Source organism: Balaenoptera acutorostrata, chromosome 3 (assembly GCF_949987535.1).
Source record: "Balaenoptera acutorostrata chromosome 3, mBalAcu1.1, whole genome shotgun sequence".
Lineage (NCBI taxonomy): Eukaryota > Metazoa > Chordata > Mammalia > Artiodactyla > Balaenopteridae > Balaenoptera > Balaenoptera acutorostrata.
This window is the reverse complement of record NC_080066.1, coordinates 159268164-159282988: the sequence shown is the minus strand read 5'-3', so window position 1 is coordinate 159282988 and position 14825 is coordinate 159268164. Positions and strand designations below refer to the sequence as shown.

At 34.9% G+C, this 14825-nt stretch overlaps 1 protein-coding gene and 1 non-coding gene across 2 annotated transcripts in view; both read left to right on the top strand.

The window, feature by feature from the left end:
- GTF2A1 (general transcription factor IIA subunit 1) overlaps positions 1-14825 on the top strand; it is a 44540-nt gene that overhangs the window by 10232 nt on the left and 19483 nt on the right. Inside the window, exons 3-4 of the mRNA XM_057541997.1 lie at positions 3233-3434; positions 5117-5181. Coding sequence (XP_057397980.1) covers positions 3233-3434; positions 5117-5181 — 267 coding nt within the window. The remainder of the gene's footprint in view (positions 1-3232; positions 3435-5116; positions 5182-14825) is intronic.
- On the top strand, positions 4418-4561 carry LOC114238664 (small nucleolar RNA SNORA79). The gene has a single exon (XR_003623975.2). It is a non-coding gene; the product is annotated as a small nucleolar RNA SNORA79 (small nucleolar RNA).

Genomic DNA, 14825 nt, shown 5'->3' with positions numbered 1-14825 from the left:
AGTTTACGAAAGTTTAGACAGGAGGTATGTATGCTATATTCAGGGAACTGCAAGTAGTTAGGAAAATAGAGTGCAAGTTATAGTAGCAGTTGGAGAAGTTAACATAATACTGCATTAAGGAGCTTGGTCTTTAGAGTGAGAAGGATTCTCTGGGGTGCTAGGTAAAAGACAGAGTTTTGGACTTCTGCTTCAAAGAGTCTCAGTTGATAGGGGTACAGTCTGACATTTAAAAAGAAAAATTTGATTGCATTTACCAAAAAATAATCTAAATTAACTTTTAATAATGCATGAATGGATTGCAGTCTGCAGTTTGGAAAGTATTGGTTTATACTTTAAAGCAGCGGCTTTCACTTTAGTGTACATCACAATAACCTGGATAGGTTATTAAAACAGATTCCTGGCTCTACCTTCAGAGTTGCTGATTCGATGGGGTGGGGCCTTAGAATTGGTATGTCTAACAAATTCCCAGGTGATACTGATGTTATTGGTCCAGGATCACATTTTGAGGACCACTGATTTATAGAGGATAGATTGGAAGCACAAGTTTCCACTAAAATGTAGGCTCTGTAAGGACAAGGATCTTTGCCAGATTTGTTCTGTCTGTTCTCAATGCCACTAACAGTGTCTAGCTGGGAGATATTCAATAATTATGTGTAGAATGTATGATTTGAAGCAGGGAGCTCAGTTAGCTTCGTCATTAACACTTTGCAGTAATACTGATGGGAGGAAGGGACTTGAACTGGGGCCATTATAGTAGGGATAGATTGGAATAATGCTTTGGAAAGGAAATTGACAATGATAGGGCATTGGGGTAGATTCTGTCTCACAGATCATTGACTTGGGAGACTAGGTGAGTAGTGGTACGCAGCACTTAGCACATAATGTGTACTTGTTAATATTTACCATTGTCATGGAAGCTTCATTGAAGTGATGGGTCAGGATTGCAGTGGGTAGACCAATTGGAGGTGATAAAAACTGAAGCTTTAAATTTAGAAAATTATGGTTTAAAGACCTGTTTCTTTATTTTAAAAAAATATTTTATTTATTTATTTTTATTTTTGGTTGTGTTGGGTCTTAGTTGCAGCACATGGGATCTTCGTTGCTGTATGCAGGGTCTTCCCTTGCGGTGCTCGAGCTCTTCGTTGTGGCACGCGGGCTTCTCTCTAGTCGTGGTGTGCGGGTTTTCTCTCTCTAGTTGTGGTGCACAGGCTCCAGAGCACGTGGGCTCTGTAGTTGTAGTGCATGGGCTCCAGAGCGTGTGGGCTCTGTAGTTTGTACCATGCGGACTCTCTAGTTGCGGCGTGTGGGCTCAGTAGTTGTGGCGCGTGGGGGCTTAGTTGCCCTGGGGCATGTGGGATCTTAGTTCCCCGACCAGGGATTGAACCTGCGTCCCCTGCGTCGGAAGGCGGATTCTTTACCACTGGACCACCAGGGAAGTCCCTTAAAGACTGTTTCTTAAAGCATTAATTAATAGTACTTTTTTCACCTTGATTTTGGCCTACAAGAAGCGAGGTTTTGTTTTGTTTTGAAACAAGGAAAAGAAGTGTAGACAGTTTGGGTGATAACTGTTTGGGAGGCTTACCTATATAGCCTTACTATATAATACATTTAGAGTGTATTTTAGAGTGTAGAGTATATTTTATTCAGTGTCTAAGCCTATTTTGTACTGTGTGTTATGCTAGGTGCCCACTTTATAGAAATGAACCAGACAAAACTTGGGCTCTCAAAAAGTAGTTTTTTGTTACCCTAGGAAGAACCCTAGCTGTTTTTAGTCTGGGATTTGCACTGACTTAGATTTACTAGCTGGAAGTTCGTTTAGAAGAAATCTAATTCAACTTGTTCCCTTTTTAGATGAGTAAAATGCCCAGGGAAGATAAATAATTTGTCCGCAAAGCTGTTTAGTGGCCAAACCAGGACTAATTGGGTTCCTGACTTCTGATGTAATGCTCTATTACACAATTAATACCACCACTACAATAATTATAATTAACATTTATTGATGGCTGACTTTATGCTAGACTCTGATAAATGTTTTACATGGATATCTTATTTACTCTTCACAACAACGCATGAAATAGATATTGTTACTGTCTCTGTAAGAATAGTCTTCAGGTGAGCCTAAATACTGAGACTGCTAGGGGAATGGTTGCTCTGGGGAATTGACCTTTAGTTTACTTTTTCGCTAAATCGTTAGAGATGTGCTGGAATTGTTATTAACATGTAGATCTAGAATTTCTAGAACAGTTGGAAGTGTCAGCAGTTTATAAAAATCCCTGTTAGTATGGCAGAGGGAGCTTTTTGAAGGATCTGATAGAAGCCTTACATGAGTTAGGCAATATCCCAAGAGTAGATCCTAGGGGAGAAAACAAAGTATCTGTAGATCCTTGTGTACAAAATGACTGAATTAAATTTTATATGTATGTTTAAGGAATGGTTTGTAACTTTCTTGGGCAGTTTTTTTATAAGGGCTCTATAGATTGAACACTAAACCTTGTAGAGAGGAAATGTGTTAGGGAGAAGGATGGAATAGTTGTAAATATTTTCTTTTACTTCCTTGTTTTTGCCCACTTTTGATTTTTTTTTCCTTCATCACAGAAGCTGTCCAAGGGTGAGATGAGAAAATAGAAGTGGTTAAGCAAAAAAGGATTGTCAGTCCTTGTCATAATGAAAGAGGGAAGGGAATTTCTCAAGAAGTGTGGAGGGTTGAGAATTCCTCTGAAAGCATATTAGGCATTGCTGTTTCTTTTTCCTTATGTAGGGTTGGACAGATAGAAAGGTGGGGTTTTCTAACCTGAGGACTGCCTCTATAATGTTTCTTATAGTTCAAGGAAAGATGAATTTATGTTTTATATGTTATTTAAAACTTAGGAAAGAAAGATTTCCATAAAATAGCTAACAATGGATTTGATACTAAAAAGAATGATTTTTGATTACTGAAAAATTGCTTATATGAAACTGCTTGGTAACTAAGGAATTACTATGGAAAGTTTGTTGGAGATAGAAGAAACAAAAGAATTCTTCAGTACTCTTAAGTAGCAAAAATGAGGTTTGATACTTTAAAAATTGGTTTTCATTGTGGCATACACTTGGGTAAGAATTAGAGATTTGTAGATTTATCAGTTTTGAAAATGTCAGAATTTTATAAACTGACTAATAAAGTATGTTTTATCCATATGTCCAGCGTTGTTTTCCCTGACTCTTACTTAGAAATTTTTAATATTCTTTGCCTTAGTTATGGGAGAATAAACTCATGCAGTCTAGGGCAGTAGATGGATTTCATTCAGAAGAGCAGCAGCTTTTACTGCAAGTTCAGCAGCAGCAGCAACCCCAGCAGCAGCAGCATCACCACCACCACCACCACCAGGCTCAACCGCAGCCAACAGTACCTCAGCAAGCGCAGACCCAGCAGGTCCTCATTCCTGCGTCACAGCAAGGTGAGGCTGGATAATCCTACTACAACTTGGGAATGAAAGCTGTCATTTTCAAAGAAGAGAAACACTCTGGGTGTCTCCTTTCTGTTGGCTAAGGGGGTTGTATCTGTGTGTGTATAAAATGTGGTTCCTATTTATGTAGTAATGATAAACAAGTAATTCACTAACAGAAAGCCTAAAGTGATATTCAGGTAAGTATATTATTACTTTTTTTCAGATGGCTACACAATGGTGGATTTCCTAAGTCAGATCTATAAAGGTTTATTTACTAAGGGTTTCATTATTTTATATAGTAGAATCGTTACTTTCTTTGAAACTGATTTGTTCCTACAAAGACATTTGAGTTTAGTTTTTATAAGTAAACACTGGAGGGTTTTTGTAGCTATACTTTGGCAATCTGAAATTCTAATTCCCTATTAATTTATGCAGTTAAATTGACTGAATTAGATTTCCTTTAAGTGAAGAGTGGATATATGACATCTTAATTTATATTATGTGGTTTAAAGATAAGAAAAAACAAGTATTTATAGACTGCATCCATAGTGCCTTGTACTGTGCAAGTCATTTTATAGATTTTGTTTTATTGCAGTCTAATAGAGGCTCTGTGAAGTAGCTCTTAAAACATCACAGCTGAGGAAAATCTGGGCCCTGAAAAGGCTTAGAAGCTTGATCCTCTACATGGAGTATTTTCTGTCATGACAAACATTTGTTCAGTTATAAAACTTCCTAGTAAAACTTTCTAGGCCTTCAAGTTTTGTAAATCTTGTTGTCAGACAGGAGAATAAAGAGAAATGAAAACTTCATCTTAAGGTAACTGTTTAGTTACTCATTTGCCTCATCTGAGAGTGTATGTAAGACTTAAAACTGATATTGATGCACATTAGAAATGTCTATTTGAGTTATTTTACTGTTTATATCAAATAAGACTTAATATTTGATTTTACTCTGTACCTTGCATCAAGTAATTTTATCCTTTTAATGTTTCTTGATGACCGTTCCTCCTATTGCCTTCAGGCCTGGCACTAGGATTTTAGGTTATCATAAATTAAAATTTGATTTTCTTCACTCAGAGAATATTAGGATAATGGGATTGTCTATTTATTCTCTGAAATTTGCGGAATCAAACACTTAGTTCCTTTTATGCTTAAGTGATATTGCCATTATTTATGATTTGTATTTTTTAAAAAGTTGATGGAAATAAGATACTAGAAACTGTCAAATTGGGAGAAAAAGATTTTAAAAGACTATGTAGATTTTAACTTTTTGAGCTCACTCTTAATGGGTCAATAATGCATTCCAGTAGTAGTATCATTATATTAATAACACAGTTATTGCTGAGTTGGCAAGACAATATTAAATTATGTTTGAAAATTTCCAGTTTAAGAATGCACAGAAATATATATGTTTAGGTGTTAAGTATCTCATTACGTCGTGTTCCCAAGGTCCCTCGTGTCCTTAGGTGTTGTTAAATCTTTTTTTTAATTGTGGTTTTTCCAGTATAAGGTGGGTATGTCGCAGCTGTTATTTACCGTAGACGTTAATAACATTCTGAGATATCACATGGTTGAGTGCATTTGCATGCAGAAAATGTGGAAAACTTGAAAAAAATTTTCAGTATGGTACAGCTTTCTTATGAAATAGCCTCATGGTTCCTTGTTTTTATGTGTGCCTGTGTTTTTTCATAGCTGCAGCACCACAAGTTATTGTTCCTGATTCTAAGCTGATACAACATATGAATGCATCAAACATGGTAAGACTCAAGACATAGCACTTTGCTTGGCTCTATTTATTCTAACCCAAATTGTGATTATGCTTGTCTATGTTGTATATTAACAACTTGAAGTTTATTCAAGACTTAAGCAAAATAACTGTTTTGTTTGGTTTCCTAAGTATTGGATTTAGCAGCAAATCTAAAGATTAGCTTGGTACTTAGACATTAAGGTTCATAAAATTATGCAGCTTTCTGTTGAAAATACCAAAAGAATGATGCTTTGTGGGAGCTGTTTTATCTTCTGCTATTTTTTGAAAATAGGTTTATGGGACCTACCAAACATTATGCCAAGTATAGTTATGTTGCAGAAGACCCATTAACTGAAAGAGGTTAGGAATGCTAAGAATTATAAACTTTTTAAAAATGAAAATGAACCATTTGGGTAAAGATAACTAGTATCGTTAAGATCAGACATTTACAAATTTTGCTCTGATTTAACCATAGCATAGCCTAATAAGTTTTATTACAATATGTAAATTGCTACTTTAAAATGCATTTTAGCCAGTTGAGTTTATTATACATTAGACTTCTGATATTTCTAACAGATAGCCACTGAACTTCATAAGTCCTCAAATTTTCAAATTTCACTTAGCACATATAATATATCCCATCAGATATAACTATAAAACTGAAAGAAAGAAACCCTCAGATCCTTAGAAAATCTTTACTTCTGTCCTCACAGTTTTTTTTCCTAAATAAAACACTAAAACAAAGTTTAATTAGAATAGTTGTTCCAGCATTTTCTCGTAAATGGCTTTTCTTCTGTTTAAACTACACAGACTGTTAGTGGTGTCTCTGCTCTGACATTCCATTCTTAAATTCAGCCAAATCCTTTTATTAGGTAAGAATCATTATTTTAAATAAGATCTCTTAATCTAGTGTTAGCAGTGAGATTTTCTTTTCAGATCCAGACTTTTTTTTTTTTTAAATGAAAAAGCAATATTTAAAAAAATCAGTTACTATATTTTGTGAATGATGAGTGAACCTGGAAGTTCATTTGTGTTTTATAAGCCATATAGGAAGCAGGGCTTACCTACTAGACAAACGACTTCTTTCTATTGATATATACCAGCCTAAACAAATGTATAACTTTACAGAATTGCAAATTTCTACACGATAGAAATTGGAATTTTTAAATTCACAAAAAATCAAGAATTTCTGTTTGTACTTCCAGTTCAGGTTCCTGGAGTCAGTTCTTTTGCATGAAAATCACAAAAGTCCGTGCCTATCGAGTCTCACAAGAGTTTTTATTATTCAAAAAAAAATTCCCTTTCAAGTTTAAGGCACCAAATTTCTTTTTAACCTCCATCCTTAAAAATAAGCCTCACTGTAGGATCCATATTGTAGTTGGTACTATTGAGACTGTTTCCTAGGGAATAACTTGTATCATTTTAAAACAGAAAGTTTGGTAGAATCACTTGCAGTAGACCCATCTAATTTTGAAGAATTTTAAGTGTTGTGGGAGAGAATTTTGAATTAAAATTGTGTTTAAAAAGACAGGTAAAATTAATGGCCCATCTCTTACTAATTTGCTGTGTCTCCTTGATTCTAAAGAGCATATGTATTTAAACAGATCATAGGTCGGACTTCAATCAATAAAATGTTAGCATTTATACGTATTTCAGCATTTTACTTGTTTTCAGTTAGTGTTTGCTTCATGTGTTTTTCATGTTCTAAAATGTAATCAGTATAGGCTTTTTACAAATAAGTTTTTTGGGTTTTTGTTTGCATTATTCCTGATTCAAAGATATCCATTAAAAACAGTTTGATTTTGAAAAAAAAATTTTTTTAATATAAGAATATGGGATAGTGATAATATATTTGGTAGAAAGCTATTTCAGGGAACTTATGAAGCAGGACCTTATATCAAACTAGTTTTGCAGGTTCTCTTTATGAAATTGCTCAAATGCATTATTCATGTTAGGGCCTTTTCACAGAATACAAGAAGGAACTTTCAGCAGACATTAATAAAAGATGGTTTGTGTATGATACATCACAACAAATATTTATAGCAACTTGAATGTGCAGAGGTACGCAGGTGGTTATTTTCTCATGTATGCTATAAGGAAAATGCTAGGTCAGTTTGCTAGTAGAGGGAGATTATTAATCTTATAAAATGTGAATTATAGGCACTTAATATTCCTAAATAATATTTCTCAATAGTAAGTGGTTGTTAATATATTCCTTAAATTTAGATTACCTTTTATTTGCTTATATAGACAAGATTTATTTAAATCTTTCATTTATTTAATAAAATGAAATGCAGAACCTGCATTTTATAAAGAGAACCTGGTGAGCTAGATAGCTGGATTTTGGGACATAATGGGAGTTTCAGGCTTAAGATACAGAGAATACTTAGGCCTGTCAAATGGCAACAAGCGTATTTTCTTGGAAGGCTATACTTAGAGCCTGACTAGATAGTTGTATCATTAACCTACTTGAGTGTAATTTTCCAAGTTTTGTTGACTTCAAAGCACAGTTAATATTTATTTCTTGAAGTGTACTCAAATAGAGGTGTTTCTAAAATGTATAAGTTAGATTGAGTATATGAAGGTTTGGTACGTTAAAAAAGATTAAAGGGGGAGGGGGAAAAAAAACTACCTGTATATAGTTACAGTGAGATACATGGAAATACTTTGAGCTCAGGATTTTAAAAAAACAGTAAAAATGTAGTGTAATTCTTTCAGAGGAAAGGGGAGAAGTCTCCAGAAGCAGTAAATCAAGAATTTATCCTGGATATAAAAACATTCAGAGTATAATTCCATGTATATTTTTATAATTTAAAGTCAGATACTAACTTCATTTTAAAGTGTAGAAATTAATTTTTGTGACTTAAGATTTTTAAGGTATTTTCTATATTGATAAAACTGTCAGTAATATATGTTTCACCTAGATAATGCCAGTGTTGTCACGTTATGGCATCTTAGAAGAGTTGCCAGCTAAGAATTGCAGTCTTCTTTTTTTTTTTTTTTTTTTTTTTTCCACACACACACACTGTATTTTATTTTTACAAGAGATAAATAGACTGACACCAAGCATTGTACATGGATGACCACAACAAAAGCAACAATGATTGCAATTACCAAACATGAAACACACTTATACTATGTCATAATATTGACATTCAGTCCAGTAATCCTCCACTGTAACAGCTCCTTTACTTTGCAGTGAAAATTGATTTGTATATTCTTTTCCTCTGAGTCCTTGTGGGATTTTTTTTTTTTTTAATTCAGACAGAAAGTCACAAAAATTATACTCATCCTCATCAGTTCACTCAGTCCCATGTAATTAATTTCTTTTTTTTCATCTTGATCTTTCGTTAGCACTTTTATGAGTTCATCAGTTTTTCATTAGAGTTCTGAAAATGCTTATTCATTCAGTTCAGCAGTACAGTCAGTTACCAGAAACCTGTACTTGTCAGAGTCTTTTCCATGAATTTCTTGAAGATGAAACCCTTTTATAGGAACATATTTGCAAAATCATCAGAGTACACCCAGAACTGTCTGTAAATGACAAAAGACTTAAAAATGACCATGGTTAAAGATTTGATGAAAGTTCATAATAATGCAGTTGACAAGAAACTTAGTTATTTCTGAGATATACATTTTAAAGTAATAACTAGGATTATTACTTATAACATTATACCAGAACATATAAGATTTTTAGACGTTTCCTGTAATGTCTGAAACATTTATATTAACATATTTCCATACATATTTCCATACGAATACAAATATAAGATTTTTAGAAATTTCATGTAATGTCTGAAACATTTATATTAACATATTTCCATACATATTTCCATACAAATACAAATATAAGATTTTTAGAAATTTCATGTAATGTCTGAAACATTTATATTAACATATTTCCATACATATTTCCATACAAATACAAATATAAGATTTTTAGAAATTTCATGTAATGTCTGAAACATTTATATTAACATATTTCCATACATATTTCCATACAAATACAAATATAAGATTTTTAGAAATTTCATGTAATGTCTGAAACATTTATATTAACATATTTCCATACATATTTCCATACAAATACAAATATAAGATTTTTAGAAATTTCATGTAATGTCTGAAACATTTATATTAACATATTTCCATACATATTTCCATACAAATACAAATATAAGATTTTTAGAAATTTCATGTAATGTCTGAAACATTTATATTAATATATTTCCATACAAATAACCCAATGAAAGTTTAGTATTAGTTGTTTTGTTTGTTTTTTTATACTGCAGGTTCTTATTAGGCATCAGTTTTATACACATCAGTGTATACATGTCAATCCCAATCGCCCAAATCAGCACACCACCATCCCCACCTCATCGCAGTTTTCCCCCCTTGGTGTCCATATGTCCATTCTCTACATCTGTGTCTCAACTTCTGCCCTGCAAACTGGCTCATCTGTACCATTTTTCTAGGTTCCACATACATGCATTAATATACGATATTTGTTTTTCTCTTTCTGACTTACTTCACTGTGTATGACAGTCTCTAGATCCATCCACTTCTCAACAAATGACTCAATTTCGTTCCTTTTTATGGCTGAGTAATATTCCATTGTATATATGTACCACAACTTCTTTATCCATTCGTCTGTTGATGGGCATTTAGGTTGCTTCCATGACCTGGCTATTGTAAATAGTGCTGCAATGAACATTCGGGTGCACGTGTCTTTTTGAATTACGGTTTTCTCTGGGTATATGCCCAGTAGTGGGATTGCTGGGTCATATGGTAATTCTATTTTTAGTTTTTTAAGGAACCTCCATATTGTTCTCCATAGTGGCTATATCAATTTACATTCCCACCAACAGTGCAAGAGGGTTCCCTTTTCTCCACACCCTCTCCAGCATTTGTTGTTTGTAGATTTTCTGATGATGCCCATTCTAACAGGAGTGAGGTGATACCTCATTGTAGTTTTGATTTGCATTTCTCTAATAATTAGTGATGTTGAGCATCTTTTCATGTGCTTCGTGGCCGTCTGTATGTCTTCTTTGGAGAAATGTCTATTTAGGTCTTCTGCCCATTTTTGGATTGGGGTGTTTGTTTCTTTGATATTGAGCTGAATGAGCTGTTTATATATTTTGGAGATTAATCCTTTGTCCGTTGATTCATTTGCAAATATTTTCTCCCATTCTGAGGGTTGTCTTTTCGTCTTGTTTATGGTTTCCTTTGCTGTGCAAAAGCTTTGAAGTTTCATTAGGTCCCACTTGTTTATTTTTGTTTTTATTTCCATTACTCTAGGAGGTGGATCGAAAAAGGTCTTGCTGTGATTTATGTCAAAGAGTGTTCTTCCTATGTTTTCCTCTAAGAGTTTTATAGTGTCCAGTCTTATATTTAGGTCTCTAATCCATTTTGAGTTTATTTTTGTGTATGGTGTTAGGGAGTATTCTAATTTCATTCTTTTACATGTGGCTGTCCAGTTTTCCCAGCACCACTTATTGAAGAGACTGTCTTTTCTCCATTGTATATCTTTGCCTCCTTTGTCATAGATTAGTTGACCATAGGTGCGTGGGTTAATCTCTGGGCTTTCGATCTTGTTCCATTGATCTATGTTTCTGTTTTTGTGCCAGTACCATATTGTCTTGATTACTGTAGCTTTGTAGTATAGTCTGAAGTCAGGGAGTCTGATTCCTCCAGCTCCATTTTTTTGCCTCAAGACTGCTTTGGCTATTCGGGGTCTTTTGTGTCTCCATACAAATTTTAAGATGATTTGTTCTAGCTCCGTAAAAAATGCCATTGGTAATTTGATAGGGATTGCATTGAATCTGTAGATTGCTTTGGGTAGTATACTCATTTTCACAATGTTGATTCTTCCAATCCAAGAACATGGTATATCTCTCCATCTGTTGGTATCATCTTTAATTTCTTTCATCAGTGTCTTATAGTTTTCTGCATACAGGTCTTTTGTCTCCCTAGGTAGGTTTATTCCTAGGTATTTTATTCTTTTTGTTGCAATGGTAAATGGGAGTGTTTCCATAATTTCTCTTTCAGATTTTTCATCATTAGTGTATAGGAATGCAAGAGATTTCTGTGCATTAATTTTGTAACCTGCAACTTTACCATATTCATTAATTAGCTCTAGCAGTTTTCTGGTGGCAGTTTTAGGATTCTCTATGTATAGTATCATGTCATCCGCAAACAGTGACAGTTTTACTTCTTCTTTTCCAATTTGTATTCCTTTTATTTCTTTTTCTTCTCTGATTGCCGTGGCTAGGACTTCCAGAACTATGTTGAATAATAGTGGTGAGAGTGGACATCCTTGTCTCGTTCCTGATCTTAGAGGAAATGCTTTCAGTTTTTCACCATTGAGAATGATGTTTGCTGTGGGTTTGTCATATATGGCCTTTATTATGTTGAGGTAGGTTCCCTCTATGCCCACTTTCTGGAGAGTTTTTATCAGAAATGGGTGTTGAATTTTGTCAAAAGCTTTTTCTGCATCTATTGAGATGATCATATGGTTTTTCTTCTTCAATTTGTTAATATGGTGTATCACATTGATTGATTTGCGTATATTGAAGAATCCTTGCATCCCTGGGATAAATCCCACTTGATCGTGGTGTATGATCCTTTTAATGTGTTGTTGGATTCTGTTTGCTAGTATTTTGTTGAGGATTTTTGCATCTATATTCATCAGTGATATTGGTCTGTAATTTTCTTTTTTTGTAGTGTCTTTGTCTGGTTTTGGTATCAGGGTGATGGTGGCCTCATAGAATGAGTTTGGGAGAGTTCCTTCTTCTGCAATTTTTTGGAAGAGTTTGAGAAGGATGGGTGTTAGCTCTTCTCTAAATGTTTGATAGAATTCACCTGTGAAGCCATCTGGTCCTGGACTTTTGTTTGTTGGAAGATTTTTAATCACAGTTTCAATTTCATTACTTGTGATTGGTCTGTTGATATTTTCTGTTTCTTCCTGATTCAGTCTTGGAAGGTTATACCTTTCTAAGAATTTGTCCATTTCTTCCAGGTTGTCCATTTTATTGGCATAAAGTTGCTTGTAGTAGTCTCTTAGGATGTTTTGTATTTCTGCGGTGTCTGTTGTAACTTCTCCTTTTTCATTTCTGATTTTATTGATTTGAGTCCTCTCCCTCTTTTTCTTGATGAGTCTGGCTAATGGCTTATCAATTTTGTTTATCTTCTCAAAGAACCAACTTTTAGTTTTATTGATCTTTGCTATTGTTTTCTTTGTTTCTATTTCATTTATTTCTGCTCTGATCTTTATGATTTCTTTCCTTCTGCTAACTTTGGATTTTGTTTGTTCTTCTTTCTCTAGTTTCTTTAGATGTAATGTTAGATTGTTTACTTGAGATTTTTCTTGTTTCTTTAGGTAGGCTTGTATAGCTATAAACTTCCCTCTTAGAACCGCTTTTGCTGCATCCCATAGGTTTTGGGTCGTCGTGTTTTCATTGTCATTTGTCTCTAGGTATTTTTTTATTTCCTGTTTGATTTCTTCAGTGATCTCTTGGTTATTTAATAACGTATTGTTTAGCCTCCATGTGTTTGTCTTTTTTACGTTTTTTTGCCTGTAATTCATTTCTAATCTCATAGCGTTGTGGTCAGAAAAGATGCTTGATATGATTTCAATTTTCTTAAATTTACTGAGGCTTGATTTGTGACCCAAGATGTGATCTATCCTGGAGAATGTTCCGTGCGCACTTGAGAAGAACGTGTAATCTGCCGTTTTTGGATGGAATGTCCTATATATATCAATTAAATCTATCTGGTCTATTGTGTCATTTAAAGCTTCTGTTTCCTTATTTATTTTCATTTTGGATGATCTGTCCATTGGTGTAAGTGAGGTGTTAAAGTCCCCCACTATTATTGTGTTACTGTCGATTTCCTCTTTTATAGCTGTTAGCAGTTGCCTTATGTATTGAGGTGCTCCTATGTTGGGTGCATATATATTTATAATTGTTATATCTTCTTCTTGGATTGATCCCTGGATCATTATGTAGTGTCCTTCCTTGTCTCTTGTAACATTCTTTATTTTAAAGTCTATTTTATCTGATATGAGTATAGCTACTCCAGCTTTCTTTTGATTTCCATTTGCATGGAATATCTTTTTCCATCCCCTCACTTTCAGTCTGTATGTGTCCCTAGGTCTGAAGTGGGTCTCTTGTAGACAGCATATATATGGGTCTTGTTTTTGTATCCATTCAGCCAGTCTATGTCTTTTGGTTGGGGCATTTAATCCATTCACGTTTAAGGTAATTATCGATATGTATGTTCCTATGACCATTTTCTTAATTGTCTTGGGTTTGTTTTTGTAGGTCCTTTTCTTCTCTTGTGTTTCCCACTTAGAGAAGTTCCTTTAGCATTTGTTGTAGAGCTGGTTTGGTGGTGCTGAATTCTCTTAGCTTTTGCTTGTCTGTAAAGCTTTTGATTTCTCCATCAAATCTAAATGAGATCCTTGCTGGGTAGAGTAATCTTGGTTGTAGGTTCTTCCCTTTCATCACTTTAAGTATTTCATGCCACTCCCTTCTGGCTTGCAGAGTTTCTGCTGAGAAATCAGCTGTTAACCTTATGGGAGTTCCCTTGTATGTTATTTGTCGTTTTTCCCTTGCTGCTTTCAGTAATTTTTCTTTGTCTTTAATTTTTGCCACTTTGATTACTATGTGTCTCGGCGTGTTTCTCCTTGGGTTTATTCTGTATGGGACTCTCTGCGCTTCCTGGACTTGGGTGGCTATTTCCTTTCCCATGTTAGGGAAGTTTTCGACTATAATCTCTTCAAATATTTTCTCTGGTCCTTTCTCTCTCTCTTCTCCTTCTGGGACCCCTATAATGCGAATGTTGTTGCGTTTAATGTTGTCCCAGAGGTCTCTTATGCTGTCTTCATTTCTTTTCATTCTTTTTTCTTTAGTCTGTTCCGCAGCAGTGAATTCCACCATTCTGTCTTCCAGGTCACTTATCCGTTCTTCTGCCTCAGTTATTCTGCTATTGATTCCTTCTAGTGTAGTTTTCATTTCAGTTATTGTATTGGTCATCTCTGTTTGTTTGTTCTTTAATTCTTCTAGGTCTTTGTTAATCATTTCTTGCATCTTCTCAATCTTTGCCTCCATTCTTATTCCGAGGTCCTGGATCATCTTCACTATCATTATTCTGAATTCTTTTTCTGGAAGGTTGCCTATCTCCACTTCATTTAGTTGTTTTTCTGGGGTTTTTTCTTGTTCCTTCATCTGGTACATAGCCCTCTGCCTTTTCATCTTCTCTTTCTTTCTGTAACTGTGGTTTTTGGTCCACAGGCTGCAGGATTGTAGTTTTTCTTGCTTCTGTTGTCTGCCCTCTGGTGGTTGAGGCTATCTAAGAGGCTTGATGGGAGGCTCTGGTGGTGGGTAGAGCTGACTGTTGCTGTGGCGGTCAGAGCTCAGTAAAACCTTAATCCACTTGACTGTTGATGGGTGGGGCTGGGTTCCCTCCCTGTTGCTGTGGCGATCAGAGCTCAGTAAAACCTTAATCCACTTGACTGTTGATGGGTGGGGCTGGGTTCCCTCCCTGTTGGTTGTTTTGCCTGAGGCAACCCAACACTGGAGCCTACCCGTGCTCTTTGGTGGGGTTAATGGCAGACTCTGGGAGGGCTCACGCCAAGGAGAACTTCCCAGGACC